This window comes from Falco punctatus, assembly GCF_963210335.1.
Source record: "Falco punctatus genome assembly, chromosome: Z".
Taxonomy (NCBI): Eukaryota; Metazoa; Chordata; class Aves; order Falconiformes; family Falconidae; genus Falco; species Falco punctatus.
In genome coordinates, this window is record NC_137586.1 from 19448096 (window position 1) to 19468904 (window position 20809).

General features: G+C 42.3%; 1 protein-coding gene across 1 annotated transcript in view; it reads right to left on the minus strand.

The window, feature by feature from the left end:
• Positions 1 to 20246, minus strand: part of LOC308057022 (chondroitin sulfate proteoglycan 4-like) — a 44961-nt gene extending 24715 nt beyond the window's left edge. The window contains exons 1-5 of the mRNA XM_080373097.1: positions 19676 to 20246; positions 8941 to 9104; positions 3378 to 6947; positions 2037 to 2507; positions 1064 to 1240 (exon numbers count right to left, since the gene is read on the minus strand). Coding sequence (XP_080229223.1) covers positions 1064 to 1240; positions 2037 to 2507; positions 3378 to 6947; positions 8941 to 9104; positions 19676 to 19760 — 4467 coding nt within the window. The 5' untranslated portion in view covers positions 19761 to 20246. The remainder of the gene's footprint in view (positions 1 to 1063; positions 1241 to 2036; positions 2508 to 3377; positions 6948 to 8940; positions 9105 to 19675) is intronic.
• Positions 20247 to 20809: the final 563 nt, after the last annotated feature.

Sequence of the window (20809 nt, forward strand, 5' to 3'; positions counted from 1 at the left end):
GGAAGCCTTTACACACAAGGGCTTTTTGGTTTACATGGGTACAGTGTCTACAATAAATTGGTTCTGGTTACTATGATTATAACACAAACACATAACAAGCCTATAAATAAATAAGCAAATAAATAAACAAATCTGAAAAAGCACTGAAACTGAAGTGATAGTAGTGACTTTTTTCAAAAATCAAAAGATTAAGAAGCCAGCTATGGCTGTTAAGAGCAAAAGGTAGCATCCGTTGATGATTTTAAAATTTTCTTCAGAAATTTGGAGGCAGAGGGGGAGTTAAGACACAATTAGCATGTTCTTTTTTTAGCTCCTAGTATCACACGGTAATAGTTTCAGTGTCTGTACTAATACTTGGATGACCTCTAACACTCTAAGTTTTCACAGACTGCATCGTATTACTCTTATCAGAAACTTCTAAAGAAGGGAACATTCCTGGTTTGTATCAGAAATACCCAACGCATAGTGAATTCCCTAATGAAGTGCCAGTGAAAATGCTGCTCACTCCTCTTGCTCCATCCCACTGGGGATCCAGAGAGAAGCACGCAGCAGAATGCCCCTCCACAGCTCTGACCTTTTGGTACACTTAAAGGCAAGAGGCACAGGGTCTGAAGCCTGTCCAAAGACAACAGTGAGATGTTTGCACTCTCATTATCACTACTCCTGGTACTTTTCTAAGCTACACCATTCGTTAAGAGCCCTCAAGATGCCCTAGCAAACAACACTAACACACAATGATCCAGGTGCAAGCCATCCCACCCCACAAGACCTGTCAGTCCAAGAGACTTCACGTATCTTTAAGATTAAAATAAAGCTCAGTCAGCCTTCTAGATGAACTTTACATCACAACAGCAGAAAGTGTTCTTCATGATGACTAGAATCTCCCTAAATATACATTACCCTACCCCTTCCCTTCATTAACACTAATTTACTTAAACCCCAGGACCACCATTTGTTACATTGACTGCCCCACCAGAATCAAACCTAATGCTCTGTTAATGAAGGTACATTAACCGGTATCAGGTTAGAAATAATTTCAACATCACATGATTGACAAACATACCTGAAGAATTCTGTTAACTTTTATAACAGGAGCTTCATCATTTACGGCAGTAACTGTTACAAATACAGTTTGGGGCAAGCTTTGTTTCCACAATTCCGTGTTATTTACCATCACAGTAAAATTGTCCATCAGTTCCTCACTGTCATCATGAACATAGTAAATTAATTCTTGCCCCACCTGAAAAATGTAACAACCGGAAAAATTAAAGAGGCTAAAAGAAAATGCCACAATGAAAGAAGAAAAATATTCAAGTCTTGTCATGCCTCTCTGTATTTATTGCCTCAACTTTTTATGACTTCTAAGACTTTATTCATGCTCATATCTGATCTGTACCTCTATATTTGTTGTTCTGTTCACAACAGCAAAATTTACAGCTCATCTGCCCATTCCTCTAGCCAGAATATCTTAATTTGCCATTCTCAGCATTCCCCCTTCACCCTGAAGCACAATGTTTCCTGGAATCTATAAACTGAATACAGTTTTAGTAGATGGTGACTTACAGTTTTGTTTCTTAGAGCTAAAAGGCTGAAAATTAGTTTATCATGCATATACTGCTTCTCTGTGAGCAAAGACATGACTGAAGAAAAATATTTTTTTTCCATTTTCCTCCTTGTTCAATCTACACATTATTTCCTCTGGTCTTTTCGAAATGTACTCACAGTTTGTCTGTTTTAGGTTTCCAGAACACCAACAACTCTGCCTAAGTGTGAGTGACCCCATCAGTCTACTGTGATTATAGCACACTAGTCTGTGTGAACACTGGTACACAAGGAAGTGATGTGGTTCACCACAACAAGGCACCCTCCCTCCCCACCCTAAATGACAAGGTAGCAACTGCACAAAGATCTTCAGTACAAGGCCAGAATAAAGCTCAGACTCATGCATCTCACCACTTCCTACCAAATCACCTCATAGCTTTTAGCAATACAAAGAATTAATCACGACTACAGCAAAGCAGATCTAAATGCATTACCTGTTTTCTGGTAAATGTGGTTAACTTTATTCCAGGAACATGAGAGTTTTCAATATACCCATGTTTTGGCTGCTCAATTAAAATAAATTCACAGCTGAGTCCTGCAAAGTGTCTACTAGAAATTTTAAGGTAGTCTTCCACCAGGGCTTTCGAGCCCCCTTCAATTACCGTGAAGTTCTGTACTTCTAGTGGAATCATTCTGGGGATGATGTCTACAGAGATCTCAATTCCACTCACTGTTTGGACACTGTTGGTCACATCCAGAGAAAAACGGTCATCTAGTTGGTCAGAAACTGTCTGCACATACTGAACTTTTCCCTCATCAACATCTTGCTGTGTGAAGGTCAAAACCGGCCTTTGGTCAGCACTGAGATGATTTTCTTCTGAGGAAAACTTCCGAATGTATCCATGTGCTGGAAGCTGTCTTACTGTGAACACAATCTCAGATGAAGAACTGTTTTCGTGAACAACCTTAAATTTAAAAACATACCCCAAAATTATTTAAACAGACATGGGAGAAATTCTATAACTCTCTTCTGAATTTTTCACTTTTAACCCTGAGCTTGTCTACCTAATTAATTGGCATTCTTATCTGGGTTACATAGTTCCTAATACAGGCTCCCTTAAAGTAGACGTGTTAAATAAACATGGCATGGCAGTGTTTTGTAACCCCAATTATGTTTTTTAAATTTTGAATAGGAACAAACTGCAGAGTTAACTAGTGGCTAAGAACTGCAGACCCCTGCCTGCAAGAAGGATTTGGCCAGCACAGCGGTGTGCTGCCAGAGCCCTCTCGCGGCAGTTACTGCAAGGCTACACACAAACCATGGAGGGGGAAGCATTACCCAAAGAGAAACGACCACAGGTTTGTGAGTCTATGTTTTTAAACTTTTGCATGCAATCCCCAGACAGTGTTAACTGGGCTAGTTCCAAACTGAATGAAACAAAACCCTTTTTTCCTTGGCATTTCCCACCAGCTCAAGTAAGAACAATACACGAAGTACCAACAATTGTCACAACTAAAATAAATATACAAGTGCAGCGTGCCCAAATCTTAACTTTTTCAAGCACCAATATGTAACAGAGTCAAAGACTATGGGCAGCTTTTTCCTTTAATATAACCAGTTTTCCTTCTTAGAAATGGAACCTTGCTAGTGTCAGTCTCCAAAATTACGCATCCAGAATGCAGTCATGTTACTGCAAACCAAAAGGAGATAAAGAAGAGAAGTCAGAGACTAAATACACTGCAACAGCTGAGAAAGTGGTGAAGAAAACTTGCTACGAGACTGGAGAAATGCACACTATTGGTCTATGTACACTATTAACACACAGTTAACTTACTTGCAGTTTTCCTTTACTGATTTTCACTGGTTTTCCTTCTTCAACCAAAAGACTGTTTTTGTTCACAATCCTTGGTGGCAACTGGTGACTTTCCAGATATATGCGAACATGCACTCCAGCATCCAGATGGACATCTCTAGCATGGATTGTAAAGTTAAATGTGTCAATACGGTTGTTGCTGCCATCATGCCTGTAAGTCACATACCCCTTTATCAGATCAAGCTGAGTAAAAGAATCCACCAATAGATTATTTACATATATTCTTCCATATTTTGGGAAAGAGACAATCTCATATGTAAGCTCATGATCATTTCTTATGTCTTCATTTGTAACAGCACTTAGGTTAGCTGTTGTAACAGTTTCCTCTTTCCCTTTCTGAACCAGCAAGCCTGTATTATTTGCCAGCCTAACATAAGGATCAGTGGCGCTAACTTCCAGAAGTGAAGAGGTATAGTGCTTGCCATCTGTCACAAAGAGCACAAAACGCCCAAAATCTGCACCACGGTGTATGAACAGGACTTGCTTCTGCTCCAGGTCCACTTGTTTGAATTGGTAGAGTCTGTGCAAAGTATCATTTGTTAACACCAAGTCCCCATTGGAGATGCCACGTCTAGTATATAGCAACTGTCCATCATCAAAATCAGAATCAGGATCATGATAGCAAAGATCTGCCAAAGTTAATAATCGCTGCCCATTTCTTACTACATTAAATATCTTATCAATTACACGTACTGGTTTCTCATCATTCTTCAGGTGGACAGAAATGTTGAATTTAATTTCTACTGACAAAGGTTCTACTTCTGGATCAAAGTTTGCCCACTGTCCTGACTCTTCACTGGAAGCTCTTAAAAGAAATTCATCAAACGCTGTCTCAGAGTCATCGTGCACATACATAAGGCGGTTATCAGTTATATCTTTGCTAGTGAAAGTGGTGACATTGTCATTACTTTCAAATGAGCCTAAAAATTTACTGAGCTTTAATTTCCCATGCTTAGGAAACTGTGTAACTTTATATTGGAAAGTTCTATTATCCGGTGTTTGCACAAACAATTTTGTGCTTGTTATTAACTCTCCTTCACCTTCAGCAACAGTCAGGCCACTGTTGGTCAAAATAATGTTTCTGAAATCTGATTTGATATAGACGTCAAAGTCATATAAATTTGATTCCAGGTACTTTGTAGAAATGAGGAATCTAAATGAATCACAGTTGTCTTCATGGTATTTGCTGATCAATTCATATGCTACTTTTTCATCAGTAATATCTTTCTGGCTAAAGACTGAATCTTTTTTCAAAGGCTGGTCATTAAGCAGTATCTGTCCATTCTTTGGTAGGGACTGCAATTTAAAATTAAGCTCATCTTCAGGTATTTCTAGATCCACAATCACAGCAAAAAGATTATCTGAATTCAAGGTGGTTTTTTTTGATTTTTCAACTTCCAGAGGAGCATGTTTCAATAAACTGTACCTTAACCATTTCACTTTGATTGGGAACGTGTGCTCTTCACTGATTCTGTTCCCTATGTTGACTTTGAATTTAAATTGATCAGTTACATTTTCCATCTGAATTTCTTTAAAAGTGCTACAGTATCTCACACGGCTGCGCTGAACAGAGCGTTGAGAAAAAGAGTTGACTTGTTTCCATTCCCCGCTGGAATGCTGTCTTTGGACTTCCCCAAACTGTGGTGGCTCTGTGATGTCATACCGTATCTCCAGCTCCTGGAGGTTGGCATTTGTTTCAACTGCGAGATGCCTAGGTGTGATCAGAGCTGTAACACCCTGGAGTAGCTTTACCCCTGAGTTGTTGACAACTCTGTAATCCAAAGGAACTGCCATGACACGCAACACAACAGTGTTGCTCACCTTCTCCCCATCACTCGCCCTCAGAACAATCCTTGAGTTTTTGACACCTGTGTGGACAAAGAAAACATTGCCTTCTCTTAAATTCTCGTTAGAAAAAGTAGTAATAGGTTTTCCAGGATGCTTTGAATTTTCTAAAAATCCTGCATCTGCATTCAGATTTCCAAGCACTGAAAGACTAAGATCCATAGGATCTGTATCCCTATCTAGAACTTTTATCAGATCACTAGTCAAACGTTTTTTTGAGTTCTCTAAGAGAAGCAGCAAGTTTCCCTCGGGAAGTGTGATCTCAGGCGCATCATTTACTGGAGTGACAGTAATGCTGAATACATGATGCTCATTTCCTTGCAAATATGGAGGCACAATCTTCTCACTAGTGGTAGAAATGGAAAAATTAAAATAATCGTAAGTGTCCTCAGAGCCATCATGGACATAAAGAATCTTCCCTTGCCACACATCATTCATAGTAAACGTATTTACCTCCTGCGCTGGTTCAACGTCTAGCTTTAAGTCTCCATGAGAGGGTCGTTCCTTTATTTCAAATAGAATTTGTGATTGATGAATCCCTAATTTCTGAAAGTCTAAGTTGACTTTTATATGTTTAGATTCAAGTGAAGCTTGTCCACCCTCTAGCACAATCAAGTTACTTAGAACTAAAAGGGGACTTTTGTCTTCCTTGCCCAGAGAGACAGAGCTTTCAGGGGAAATGGCAAATGTTGGGGCTGCTTTCACAGTAGGGTTCTTTACAGCCATGTCTGAAGAAAGATTTTTATTAAAGGTACTTTCTGTTTCACATCCAGCTGAAATGTCCTTTGTTACCAGAACATTCTTCAGTGATTTCTTTTCTGAATTGGTTTTCAGGTCTCTTAAGCAACCTTTGAAGGATCCTCCTCTGGCATACTTTCCAGACACTGAGATTAGCTCTAACTTACTCAACTCTAATCGTGTGCTGTCATCTACACCACCAACAAAGAGAGACCCCTTCAGAAGCGGCAGCTTACTGTGGGGAGGCAATGATTTTTTCACAGTTTCTTCATCCAATGTCAGCTGCAAATACTCTGCAGTAAATTTCAGTTTGATGTAGTGCCAATGACTATCATTGACTGACCTACGAGAGGAAAGCTGGGTTCTACTTTTATGTTTTCCAACACAGGCTTTAATTAATCCGTCTTCAATTTCCATTGCAATGAAATCTCCCGCTTGCCCAGGATGGTAAAGCAGCAAGCCACGTGCAGCTGAGGTTTGCAATGTAAACTCCAAGATTCCTTCATCGTCAACGTTCCATGATGGGAAAGAAACATAGGATCTGGAACTGAAGAAACTAATGGGTTCATCTTCATCTGCGAAGAATTCATCACTGCATCCCACTGAAACTTCATGGAGATTTTTAAAGCCAGGAGAAGGTCTCAGAGGCATCAGAATGTCCAGCTGATTGAACAACATGTCATCAATACACCCTCGGAAACCAGGTAGTGCTCCAACAAGGTAGGGAACTTCAAGTTTACTAGTACCACCTATGTAGAATCCATAATCTATATTTAATTCATAGAGAATTCCAGGCATTTTTGCACTCGTTCTATCATGTTTATCAGTTACTAATGTGACATTATCATGTTCATGATGTAGTTCAACCAGGTGCCAAGCTAAATCATTCAGCTGAGATCTTTGCTGAGAATGCAGTACTCGTTCCCCCATGCCAAAGTTAATTCTCAACTGCAAGAGAGGAGAATTTTACCTATCAAAATCCAAAGTGGTATTTTTCACAATCATATATTAAAATATAGTTAATACATTACTTTTCATATTAAGCACACAATTTACAAATTATAATTGAAAAAATAAAATCCCACTAAAATTTTGTGTAGGCTTACTTGGCATCACAAGTATGACTTGAATAATTACAAAAGGGCGAATGGGCTCCTCAGCAGTTCAACTAGGACTCCTGAGAACCCAAGTGACAATGATCTTTCAAGAACTTACCCTGCAGAAAAACTATTATTTGGCTCCAAACATCTTCTATGATGCTAACTAACATCATCAAATCAGAAATTCTGCCTTTCCTGAACATCATGCATTGAACACAATGATACAATTTGATCTTAACACAACGATCTTGATTTCAGTGGAAATGAGGAAGACGCAGGAAACTACAGGCTGGTCAGTCTCATCTCAGAATCCTTAGATCCTCCTGAAAACTATGCTAAGGCACATGGAAAATAAGGAGGTCACTGGTGACATCCAGCATGGCTTCACTAAGGGCAAGTCAAGCCTGACAAAATCAATGGCCTTCTATGATGGGATTACAGCACTGGTGGATGAGGGAAGAGCAACTGACAACATACTTGGACTTGTACAAAGCTTTTAACAGTGTCCTGCACAACATCCTTGTCTCTGAACTGGAGAGACGTGGATTTCCTGGGTGCACCACTCAGTGGATAAGGGTGGTGAATAATGTGCATGGCCGTACTCAAAGGGTTGTGGTCAACGGTTTGATGTCCAAGGGGAGATCAATGAGGAGTGGCATTGCTCAGGGATCAGTGCTGGGACCAGCACTGCTTAACACCTTTGTCAGCAACATGGCCAGTGGGACTGAGGGCACCCTCAGCAAGTTTGCTGACAACACCAAGCTGTGTGGTGCCGTCGACACGCTGGAGGGAAGGGATGCCATCCACAGGGACCTTGACAGGCTGGAGAGGTAGGCCCATGCGAACCTCATGAAGTTCAAGAAGGCCAAGTGCAAGGTCCTGCACCTGAGACAGGGCAACCCCAAGAAAAATCACAGGCTGGGTGGAGAATGGATTGAGAGCTGTCCTGAGGAGAAGGGCTTGGAGGTGCTGGTGGACAAAAACCTCAACATGACCCAGCAACATGTGCTCACAGCCCAGAAAGCCAGCCATGTCCTGGTCTGCATCAAAAGAAGTGTGGCCAGCAGGTCAAGGGAGCTGATTGTCCCCTCTATGCTGCCCTCTTGAGACCGTGCCTGGAGTACCATGTTCAGCTCTGGGGTCCTTCAGACAGTAATAAGGACATGGACCAGTTGAAGCAAGTCCAGAGGAAGGCCACAAAAATGATCAGAGGGCTGGGCACCTCTCCTATAAAGACAGACTGAGACAGCTGGGGGTGTTCAGCCCGGAGAAGAGAAGGCTCCAGGGAGACCTTATAGCAGCCCTCCAGTGCCCAGAGGGGGCCTTACAAGAAAGCTGGAGAGGGACTTTGTACAAGGGCATGGAGTGACAGGACAAGGGGGAATGGCTTTAAATTGAAAGAGGGCAGATTTACATTAGATATAAGGAAGAAATTGTTTACTGTGAGGGTGGTGAGGCACTGGCACAGGTTGCCCAGAGCAGCTGTGGATGCCCCATCCCTGGTAGTGTTCAAGGCCAGGCTGGATGGGGCTTGGAGCAACCTGGTCTGGTGGAAGGTGTCCCTGCCCATGACCGGGAGGTTGGAACTAGGTGATCTTTAAGGTCCCTTCCAACCCAAACCACTCTATGATTCTATGATCTAGAGATCTCAAAGGCTCTTAAAGGCCACTTTTAATAACTATGAGAGTAAGAAATAAATACAATATTTTGAAATTATCAATTATGTGATTTTTCAATTTTTTTAAAACAAACTTTGAGAATTGTTATAGATAACAGCTTAAAGAAAAATACTAAACAATACAGGCTACACATATGTTTTTAGCTATAGTTATAAACCACACCTGTACATTTCCTGCACGTAGCTCCATTAAACAATAATCCTTCTTCCCAGCTGCAAGAAAAAGCAGTCCATGTGCCTTGCTTGTTCGAAACCGCAACTGTAAGGATGTCTGAGAGGATGCTTCTGTCATGCTCAACTCCACAAAGCTATCACCATAAAATGATACTGAAAGAAAGGAAAATAAACAGGAGATTTAGTCACACAAAAAAAAAATCTCTTTTTCTTATCTACAGCCAAATAAATAAAAAACCCTTACATTAACTCTCCATATACTTATTTATGTATGAATGAAAACAGATCTCAGATACCAAATTCACCAGTCCAAGCAACTGGATAAAAGCACAATGGCCATGCTCGTATGGACAAGCCGTGAATATAGCCCAGTATCCTACCTCCAACAGTGATGACAGAGAATCAGAAGAACAATGCAATCATATTTAATACTTCCCTTCAAAAATTCTTCCAATTATTTGTTTCAGGTGTTTTCCTGAGCTTGTCATAGTTGGTGTATTTTGCAGCTGCCAAAGGATTTACCTCTGAAGTACTCCTCTAGTTTCTCTTTGGAAAGAAACATCTTCATGTACAACATGCTTTTACATCTCCATCACAGACATCCTCTGTCATCTCTAATGAGAAGACCCACAGGTCTCCTGCCATCTGTGATTTTTTTCCTATATTCATCCATCTCTTTTCCCGGCTGAAGTGCCCTCTTGTTTCCTGTATGCAACCTCCAACTAACCCTGCTGCCCTGTTGGCCAGTCACTCAGTTTGGTACACACCTCCTTCACTCCCTTCTCCCCCCTCTGCCTTGAAGTTTCTGCCTTGAAGAACAGTAAGACTAGCAAACTTTCTCATTTGACTACTCACTGCCTTTAATATCCCCATTATTACTACACTGAACAGCCCAGATCACAAGACCAAATCTTCAAAAACTCCTACCAGAAAAAAAAAATCATTTACCCCCTTCTCCTATCTTTTAATCCATTACTTAATATACAAAGACCTGCACTCCTATCCAATGGCTGCTCAAAAGCCTTTGATGACAAATTTTACCAAAAGCCTTTTTGGGAATCTGAATCATAGCCACCTTACCCACCCACATCAAGAAAACACCAAGAGGTTTGTACAGCAGAACTTATCTTTAAATAAATCTATAAATTTGAATGGTATGGATGTCAGGTTTACAGTCCCCTGCTCATTCTTGTTTTACACCGGCATAAAATTTGCTGCCCTCCAGGATTCCATGCACCCAGGAATTTTACAGCATGAGATTAGTTATTACCCTTAGCAAGTAAGCAATTTCATCCCTGAGGTTTTTTTAGGTCAACCCCTCTCATTCCCCCCAGAAAAAAGGAATTTCAGTTTGGGAATCTTCCCAATTAGCAGTGAACACCATTTCATTTAGCTTCTCTGCAGCAGTCATGCCCTTTCTGAGTGCTGCTTTTATACTGATAACTTAATCAACTGGCTGCACAGACCCTCTGCAGGGTTTTTGTTCTTGATGTATTTAAGAAGGATTTAGTAAAAGCTTTGATTCCTTCAGCTAGCTGATCTTTGACCTGGTTTTTTTTTTTTTCAGCCCTGTCTATTTCCACATTACATCTGCCAGGGTTTCTGATCTTTCAGTTTTTCTGGACACAATTCTTTAAGGATGCCACCAGTTAAGTGTTTATTTTGCAGATTTTAGCTTCATTCTGAGACAACTTTCTTATTTCAACACAGTTTTTAAAATTAAACATAACTGCAGAGGACTTCCGAGGTTTAATTGTTCCAGTGTCTACATCAGCTGTCCCTCTGCTTAATCTAACATACTCTGATGACTCTTACAAAGTGTGGTTTTAACTCAGACTCTTAAACTGGATTCTGCACATTACAGAGTACCAAATCAATGGTCTCATTAACTAGCTGTTTCATGAAACAATCAATGGTATCTAAAAATTTGATGTAGTATACATAAAAATTCTTTCCCAGGAATAAGATTTCAGCAAACCCCACAGCCAAAAGCTATCTAATAGTGTGTTATATAAAGTACCCAGAGAAACATAGGGAAGACTTTTAGATTACTGAAGTACACATATTTCTTGCAAAGGAAGGGTCTCCACTGCACATAGAAAAGCTAGTTCCAAGTTGAACAAAAAGGAGTTCTTCCCCACCAATTTACTTCTAGCATAAAATAAGTTTCATCAAGTAGCTCTAAAATACCTTACAGTTCTTCCATTAAAATCTATACAGTAAGAGAACCAATGCCGCTTGTTGTATATAGAAATGTTATTACTGTGGGGTTAATAAAGTCCTGCCTTTTAAAGCAAGTATTGGAATAACAGAACTAGAGACAAACCCCCAGTCTCAGTGAGGATGGATTTTTACTAATAGGCCAGAACACAGGTTAAATGTTTTTAATTTTTATGTTACAGTAAATTCATATTATGGCAGTGGATAGGACTGTTACTGTTCTATCTACCATACAGATGGACTACAGGAGATTGTCCCTACCCTATGGAGCTTTGGACCCGATAACACAGGTAAGGGAGAGGAGTCTCCTGACCTCCATCTCAGCAAATGAGGCACAGAGATGATTTCTTCCTGAAGGTCACAGGAAGCATAACCTAACTGTCTGAAATAACCTGTCTTCATCAAAAGATTACTTCATTTCCTTCAGTCACTGTAGTAACATCAGAACTTAAATATGTTATAGGTACAAGAAGGTTTCACCTCAAGAAGACAGACCCTTCTCCTCACCCTACTGAGACTTCAAGAAACAGTTACATTCATTTTGCTACGTTACATCCTAGCACCCCTACGGAACTGACAAGTAAGAGACTTCATTATAACTTTGTTGGTGAAGTTCCTCAGAAATCAACAAGTTAATCCAAAGCTTTCACATATGTTAATATGTCCTGAAAGTTACATTATGATCACTGTAACACAGCCCCCAAATTCCATTGATGAATTTCTGAATCAAAGCTAAGGACTGCTGATGAAACTTGAAAACCACTTTTAAAGATACCATATTTTCATTAGACTCAAATACGTGGGGAAAAAACACTGGAATTTTGGGGAAGCAACTGAGCAGAAAGATAAATTTATCCATGGATTGTTAAGAGCAACTTAGAATAACTAGAAACACCGTTTCAGAGTCAATATTTTGCAGTGTGCCACTGGGAAACAGTTTGGTGTTTATACTATACATGAATTTCCTGAAAAAGAAAAAAGAAACTTAACTTAAAGCTTCTGCCTTCCACACAACACTTCAGAGTCAGAATCCATCGCTGAAGGTGCAGCAGGAAGATCAACATCAGCCTAGGCACTGACCCAGCACTAAATAAGATCTTGTGCCAAGACCACCTACAGTGCTTTGGTGTGATTTCTGCTTCAGTACCCAGCAAACCAAGCAGCATGTTATTATAGTATAGGAATCAAGTTCCTCTAGAACAGACTCTTTGAGAATTATTTCTGACTGAAACTGTGTTATGAAGTGACCTCAAAATGAATCTGGTGCCACAGCTTTTGAAAAGGGGACATTTTACCATGGACCATCTGATGTTAATTACACCATTATGGAACGTATGTGGAGCTCAACCAACAGTACCCGTCTTGAAGCTCCCTTGCTACTGGAACAGGTGAATTCAGCCTATCATACAGGGAACGGTTCCTTTGGAGTGCCTGGGCAGATAACCTATTCCATAACAGCTCTGTGTCTCAAAGGGAAAAGATGGGTAGAAGCAGCTGAGAAGAGTCAGCTATAACATCCTTTCATGGACATGGATACATACACACAAAGGCTCACAGAAATAGAGGCATAAGCACTTGGGATGCTGATTTAAAGATCCATTCAACCTGAGTTACTGGTTAATTTGTGATACTCATCTCTCTTAGCCCTTAGAGCCAACCCTCAACTCTGACTAGAAATACCACGCTGGGGTTATAAATCCCTTCCATTATTTCCATCATAACAGACAGCATTTCTATGGGAAGTGTAAGTTCTGAAAGATTTGTTTCAAGTAATTTTACTGAAGATTGCTAATCAGATCTGTCCACAACATCCCTCTTAGAAGTAACTACAATAAACCAGGCCAGGCACAGCAAAAACCTTCATAATCACAGAGCAAAAAGTTCTTCACTTGTCATCTAGTGGTGGCATTAGGCTTCCATTTTATCCTTTTGTTCAGCTTTCATTCGCTAGCATTAAAAAGCTCATCAAATTCAACCAACACACTCAAAATAATTTTTCTACTGACTTCTGTACTCACCAAAGTGCAAAGCGATAAAAACCTTGTCTCTTCTCTGTTGCCAAAACTAACAACCCCAGAAATCTACCTACAAGAAACCAAACTCAGACTCACCATAGTTATCATGAGCCACGCACATTCATCCAAAACGAAAAACACTAAACAGCTAACTGAAATAATTATTTTTTTTCCTTTTTCACATTTTTTCTGTCAGTATTTCGCACTTCAGACTCGATTATGAATCTTCTCAGCAATGCACAGGGATCATATGTAAGAACAGTGACCCCAGGATCACAATTCCATACTCATTTCTTAACTGGAAGCAATTCAATGCAGACTTCAAGTCTGTTAAACTTCTTTTGGTCTCCACTGTGGACAGGAAACAGCCAAAGGTCCCCATATATCAATCCTTCCCTTATTTGGATCCTTTCTACACCTTTTTTTCCAAAGGAAGTAATATGGAAAGGCTTTCCCTACTGTACCTGAATCAGTAACCCAGAAAGATTTTCATACTTACGTAATCCATACAGGTTTTTACATTCAAGCCAGGTGAAAAAGAGAAAGAGAGAGATTTTAGCAGGTCACTTCCCTGCCCCTAATATCCACCCTTTTATATGAAAAAATGGAAATATTAATCTGATCTTCAAACAAAAAAGAAAAATTACATAGTTCCCATGTAAGAGAGTATTTGGACAATGGTTTTATCTTCAAAATGTTCAGAATGTACCGGTGTCTGGGCCCTTTAAAGATAATGCTTTGGCCAGAAGCCTATAGCGTAAGGAAAAACAACGCAGATAACACTTAAAAGTGTATTTGGACATCCTGAATCCTTCTGATGTAGACAAAAGCATTTTTTTACTATTAATACATAATATATTGGCCTTCTGGTTTCAATACTACAATAAATGTCATAATTAGGCCACAAATTTACTGCTGCTCAGACAAACTGTTCCCATGTAGTGTGCTAATTTGCTGCGAAAACAGTAATATATGACTTGTTTTACAGGACAGGGAGGGTAGAGGCAGGGGAGTCATGCAATCTATTACACTACTTAGTCATTAAAGGTAAAATCACAAAAGTAAAGGATTACGTCTAACATAGCCCATGTATGCAGGTCAGGATCCTCTTCAAACTCCAGAACTGCCATGCCAGGAGAGGTTTTTTTGCTTTTTTGCTGTTCAATGGAAAGACGATGACTGTAGTCACGTAGTGGCTTCACTAATAATCCGTACCAGTGAGGTCTACAGGCTGGCTGTATAAAAATGAATTAAAAAGAAGGGGGGGCGCGGATCACATTCACCGGTTTTGAACTTGTTATCTCACCATCTACTGCTGTCCTACGGTGTATTGGCATCTAAGAGCCCCAAACACAGAGAAGGGCCTGATCGGCTAAAGGTTGAAGCACACCCCTCCCAAGGTACTCCATTCATACAATGTCCCTTCAAGAAAACAAAGGTACTTATTTTTCTATGTGAAAAATGCAAAGTCAAATTAAAGGTTAATTCATCCATCTTAACAGCATACTCAAAGTGCAACAAGTGCATAAACCATCAGGTGTGACTGGTGAGGTCCTGGCTGCATCACCTCTAGTGTATCTAGAAGCAACATCTGTTTTAGGTATCTGAATTAACAAGCTTCCCATAGTTCAGCTGAGATATGCACCCTAAAGATTTTGTCCCCTGCAGCTCTTTCGCAAAAGTGTAACAGGAACAGAAATCAACTGGCACAGGCAGCTCAGATAAATATTAATCTGCCAGACAACAGTGGTTTTCTGTCTGTTGACAAATTCAGGTATTTTTTTGACTCTGCTATTTTAGATGTTCAAGTAGAAGCCCTGGCTAAAAGTGCAGTCTGCTTCTCCTTGTGGTTAGTGAAAAAAGTGTGACATCTCCTTTTGTAGAGCAGAGCTTTTTCACACTAATATTAGACTATAGGCACATTCTCTGAGAGCTCATTTCAAGATTGTAGAGAAACTGAAGTGGTATAACTTTGTCTTTCCTCTCAACCTTTGTCCCTCCCTTCTCAAAACAGCACAGCAGTTTTTCATACTGATACATTTCTTTTATGCTACCACCACTTTTAGGGTGCTCCAGTGAGAGGTGGAAGGGTTGTGCAATCTAGAGGTGAAGGCAGGTTTCCATATAGTAAAAATACCTTCAGGCTATATGAAAGTACAGCTTGAAGCCTCATTAAGAGTCCTCATGCATAAATGCTAGGCAAACAATGAGAGATACCCTGAATCCTAAATAGCACCTGTTGTAACAAAGATAAAATAAGCAGGTTCCAATGGATGAAGATGCAGGTCCTAACTGTTCCCCTCAACCACAGGAAAAACAAGTACACAACCTCCAACATAAATATAATAGGAAGGGTCTCTCTTGGTATAGAATTTGAGTGATGGAAACAAGTGTTCAGAGCCTGTTAATACCAAATATAAATAAGCTGTTGTGATATTAATAACTTTGATAAGCCTTGTTTACTCTGATTGTACAGCACAACTGGAGACAGACTAAAAAGAGAGAGAATCTTAGTGAGAGAGTACCAAATTCCAGGTACCAAATGTAACAAGCTTTTATCAGTACTCCGCCAGAAAAAAAGAATACATTTACAAATTACCGCATGGACTCACATTCTGCACTACAAACATGCTTAGAGCTGTCCCACAGAAACAGACCATTTCTCTAGCTCCTTCCAGCTAAGAGAGCTTTGCACCCAGATCCAAGACTTCAATCACTGCACCACCAAAAGAGCTGTCAGTCCTCCGCAAAGTGAATTCCCTAGTTACACAAATACTGACTCTGCTCCTACAAAAGTTTGTAGTTTTAGCATGTTTCAGTTCTGTACTGAGGAACTTTCCTGGAACCATTTATCAGAACAAATGAGCTGAAGTGATTCACATGCTGCAAGCGTTTGTTCCAGCAGTTTGTGATTTGCACATTTATTTCCCTATCCAGTTGTATTTCCTTCTTTCACCTTGAATCTGCCAGTAATGTTTCAAATCACTGTAATTATAGCAGAATCCTAAATTTAGAGTAAACAGAAATATTTTGGAGAAATAGATACTGGGTTCTAGCACTTGAATACAATTACTTTAAGAGGAAATAATTTATACTAAAGCTTCTAAAAAAAAGCCTTATCCAAGTGGTATGAAAAAGATGCTATGAAGATAGGATAAAAAGAATTCATCATATGAAGCTGTCCTAACGGAAAAATAATTCTTTCAGGCAAAATACCTTACATGGGAACATTTTGTTGGAACTTTGGAAAGGTCTGTGTATACTTCATCACATCAGTGATAAAAATCACTGTCTTTTAAAATATAATGCAAATAGTAAAATAAATTGCCATGGGTTTCATGGAGTCATCTGGAACTGCATATTCTAGAAATCAAGATGATCAGTTCTGGCAATTCAAAGCTCAAACTAGCAGTCAGAAAATAAAATTTCACAGCAATTACTTTCCTAAAAGTAATTTCATATTTGCTTTTTTGTTTCTGAACAGCAGTGAAGAATCACATTGCTAGCTCATTTTTCCCAAGTTTCTCATTGAAACCTCACCTCCTGTTAGAAAATCTTACAGTCTGGGTGACTGTCCGTTAAAACTAGTTAGTACTTCAAAGTCCATTAAGTCTAGAACTTCATGAGCATGATGAAATGAAGACTACCCTCACACAGTGGATCTCAATGCCTCTCACTGTTGTAGGGGGAGGAAAAAGTGAACGTCCTTTCAGCAGCAATTAATATTGTCACCTAGGGGGAAAAAACCTACAGAAAATATATCCTCATAAACAAAAATGCACTCACAGCTTCTTAATTTTCTCTTACAGCTAGATGGAATCATATTTTGAATGTTCCTTTTTTAACTCAGTACTTACTGCATCACAGATATGATCAGATTCAATTGGTGAGGCTGAAAAGCACTACCGGTTACCACAAACTACCTTAGGTAATACGGTTTGCTTACAGATCTTACACTCTCCAAAACACAGTGCCGATACCTCACAAAACAGGACTTTGATTAATGAAGCTTTGCTACAAGGACAAAAGGTGGGAATAATGTAGCAAAATGACAGACAGAAAATAAAGAACCAAAATAACCCACTTCATGACGAAAAAACTACTTTCATCTTCGTTCTCTATCTAAAGCCAGTAGCAGATGATGTTAACAGCACATAAGGGGCATAGGGAAAGATGGAAGTCGAAAAGGGAGCTGCCAGACTCACTAGCCCCTTAAGGGTAATGTAACCATTATTCAAAAGTAAATTCTCAGGGCTGATTCACACTTTCTCAGTGTAGGACCTACAGTGAGATTTTGTGGATAAATCAAACACTATGAGTTTGTATGCCTCTTACACTCACCTAAAATGTACACAGTAAGGAACATCCTTGTGTTGCATCTACAAACACTTCACATACCAGTCAAGATGATGTTTAAAGGTCCTTTCCACCCAAAACTGTCTATGATTTTGTGATTTCCAGATAAAAGATAGTCTTGTAGTTAACACAGTGAATGTCAAGTGAACAGAGCTGACATGAAGTTCTGGTTCTACCATAGAATCACACTCAGGAAAACCACTTAACAACTAATTTCAATTCATTGCCTATAAGAAGCTGTTAGTTGGGGGGGGGGGGGGGGGGGGGAAGCGGGTGTCCCCTTCCAGCCTTCAACTGATTTGCTATTTCACTCTTAAGACTTTCTGGGAGCACAGCCTCTCTGTCTCTGGGTACAGCCATAGTTATAGCAGGAGCTGGAGTAAGACGGGAGAGCTGGAATTAACAAGCTCACTTGGTAGACACCAGCTCAGCCTGAGCATTCTGCATGGACGCACCTAGGTTAGAACACGCAAGAGCAGGTTGCACTGCAGATACCCCTACCTTGCAGTTTGCAAATGTACCCTCTGGCTCTGGCTTTGCCTTGCACTGCATGCCATGCTGGGGATGAAGGATGCTACTGCAATGGCGAGGCATAAAGTAGTATGTCAGCTTCACAATTTCAAAATCAACAACAAAACCCTTTGTCATAACATTTAAGACAACGCTACTATTACCAGAAAAATTCCAGTGACAATCAGATCTCCCTGTCATCATTGACAGCCCTGACACATCTCTATAAGCAATAAAAAAATCCACCTGTACACAGGCTTTTTTGTTCACAAAACCAGTGAGAACATCACTTAGAGCACCACACATTGAAATTATCTCACAAAAAGACAAGAGAAGCAGACCTCACTTGTAATATCTAAAGTTAATTCTGCAAGAAAAACTACCAATTCAGCCTTCATTAACCTCTGAAGAACTGAAAATTATTTTTTAAAGTTACAATGAAATATTAGGAGTAAATTTCTAACTAGTCTTCTCATCTAGTGAAAACAGCCACCATACAATCATAGAAACTGACAAGACACTTGACATCTCTAATGAAAGGGAGTTACAGCAACTGGTTCATGTCACATGGGATTGCAAAGAGTAAGAAAAAGAATTTCTGCTGGTCTGTTATTTTAAAAAGGTGTTTAAATAATAAACTTGATTACCAGTATTTGATGCTGTAATTATAATTTACCTGAAGATACATCACAAGAAGAAGCAAAAGACATTTCCAGCTGAAGCTTTGGCTGTCCTAATGGTTTTGGTGACCACCCAAGACCTACACCTTAGCGTGCATCACCCTCAGTGAGAGCTGCAGGCCCCTGGTATGTCTGGATAGCCAGATACAAGACTGCTAAATTTGGATGCCAAAAAACATATCTGCAGTTGCTGGCTGACACCTAACATCGGGGTGGCTAGCTCACACCCACGCCAAAGCAAGGGAAGGAATCAGGGAATATTCTTGCACGTGCCTTAGCGCTTTCCTTGTGACATACCACAGTTACGACTGTAAAAAAAAAAAAGGCTTTTCACCCACGTTGCTTGGGTTTTGTTTCTTTATTATAAAGTGTAGCTACGTCAAGCCCCAGCATCTCCACGGCAGGCGGGGAAACGGGCATCCACACAGGCTCAAACGCAACTGGCAGGCTCGACCATCACTTCGCAGGGAGGGGACACCCACGCCGCCACCGGGACGCCTGCTGTCCCAGCCCCTTGCCGGGCCGCTTCCAGCGGCCCCAGCCGAGAGCGGCGAGGCTCAGCCCCCGCGCAGCCCGCCCCCGTCCGGCTCCGCGGCTCCCGCCACACGGCCGGGGGCTGCGGCCGCTGCTGGGCCTCACCCGCCGGGGCCGCCGGCCCCAGGACCGGGCCCACGGTGCTGCCCGCCGGGCCTCCCTCCGCCGGGCCGGGGCAGCGGCGCACCCCCGGGCGGGCCGCTCCCGTTCGCGGCGCCACCGGTGAACAGCCGGCGGCGGGAGGCCCCGCCCGGTCCGGCCCCGGGGCGCCTCCCCGCACCGCGCCCGGGGCTGCCGGCCCGCCAGTTCCTGGCCACCCCTCCCCCCGCCCGGCGCAGGTGCCTTCCGGTGCCCGGCCCGCCGGTCAGCGGCGCCCCCCGCCATGGCGGCGCCCCGCGGGCAGCCCTACCTGTGAGGGCCGGCCGGCTGGCGGCCAGCAGCAGCGCCGGCAGCAGCAAGGCGGCGGGGACGCCGGCCCCCCGCCCACCCGCCATGCCGCTGCGGCGGCGGGGCCGGAGCCACGGCCCGACCGGGCACGCACCGCCGGCCCTGAGGAGCGACGGGAGAGCGTCACCGCCCCGGCCCGCTGGCGGCCCGGCGCTCCCTGCCCGCCGCCCGGAGACGGCCTCTTCCCTCCCCCTCACAGCGCAGCTGCTCCCGCGGCCCGCCCACCGCGCCAGGAGCACCGGCCCGGGACGCGGGACGGGGCTGGGCGCCTTCCCCAGGCACAGGGGCCGCTGCGGGAGCCCCCGGCCCTGCCCGGCGGGTTCCCGCGGCAGCGCGCAAGGCGGGGGGTCCGCGGGGCGCCACCTCGCACAGCGGCGGGCACGTCCGCCATGAGCCGTGCGGGGCGGCCGGGCCAGGCCGCTCGGGGTTTGGTTGCTCACATTTTGCAGACCTCTGAGGAGGGAGGGTCTCGGGCGCCCCTCGGCCGCTTGCCCCGGGAGCAGGCCCGGCTCTCCTCTCGGCTGTTGTTTCCACAGGGGAGCTGCCCAGGTGTCGCCTACAGCTGTTGTCAGTCATTCGCCCGCTGTGCCACCTCTGGGCGGCCCGAATGTCGGCTGGAGGGGGCTGCTCCGAGGTACCCCGAAAGCCTTCCTGCCCCTTTCGCGGCTGGAGCAGCTCCAACCCTCGTAATCTTTGCATAGTGTGTGTAAGGAAACACATCATACTTCTCTATGGAAGAAACGTGTAGCAGGTAGACAAAGCATCAGGAGCAAAACCTCAGAGAATTATAACCAGTACAGGGACCTAAATTAGACAAGGCTCTGCATTTCACACCTCACTGTTGGTGTCCTGTGGTCAAAAGCACCAAGTCTGAGTTCAGAAAATGTTTTAAAGAGCACACTTGAACCATTTGTGTATAACCCACTTTCTGTACTTAGTTCAAATATGCAGACATGCCTTCAGTCACATACATCATCCATGCCAGGAACAGCCTTGCAGGCATAAAATTTTCTCTGATGTTATCAGCTGGCAGGGCACACTGCAATGTGTCTCAACAGGTTGAGTTTTTGTTGGGTTTTTTTTTAAGTTGTTACTC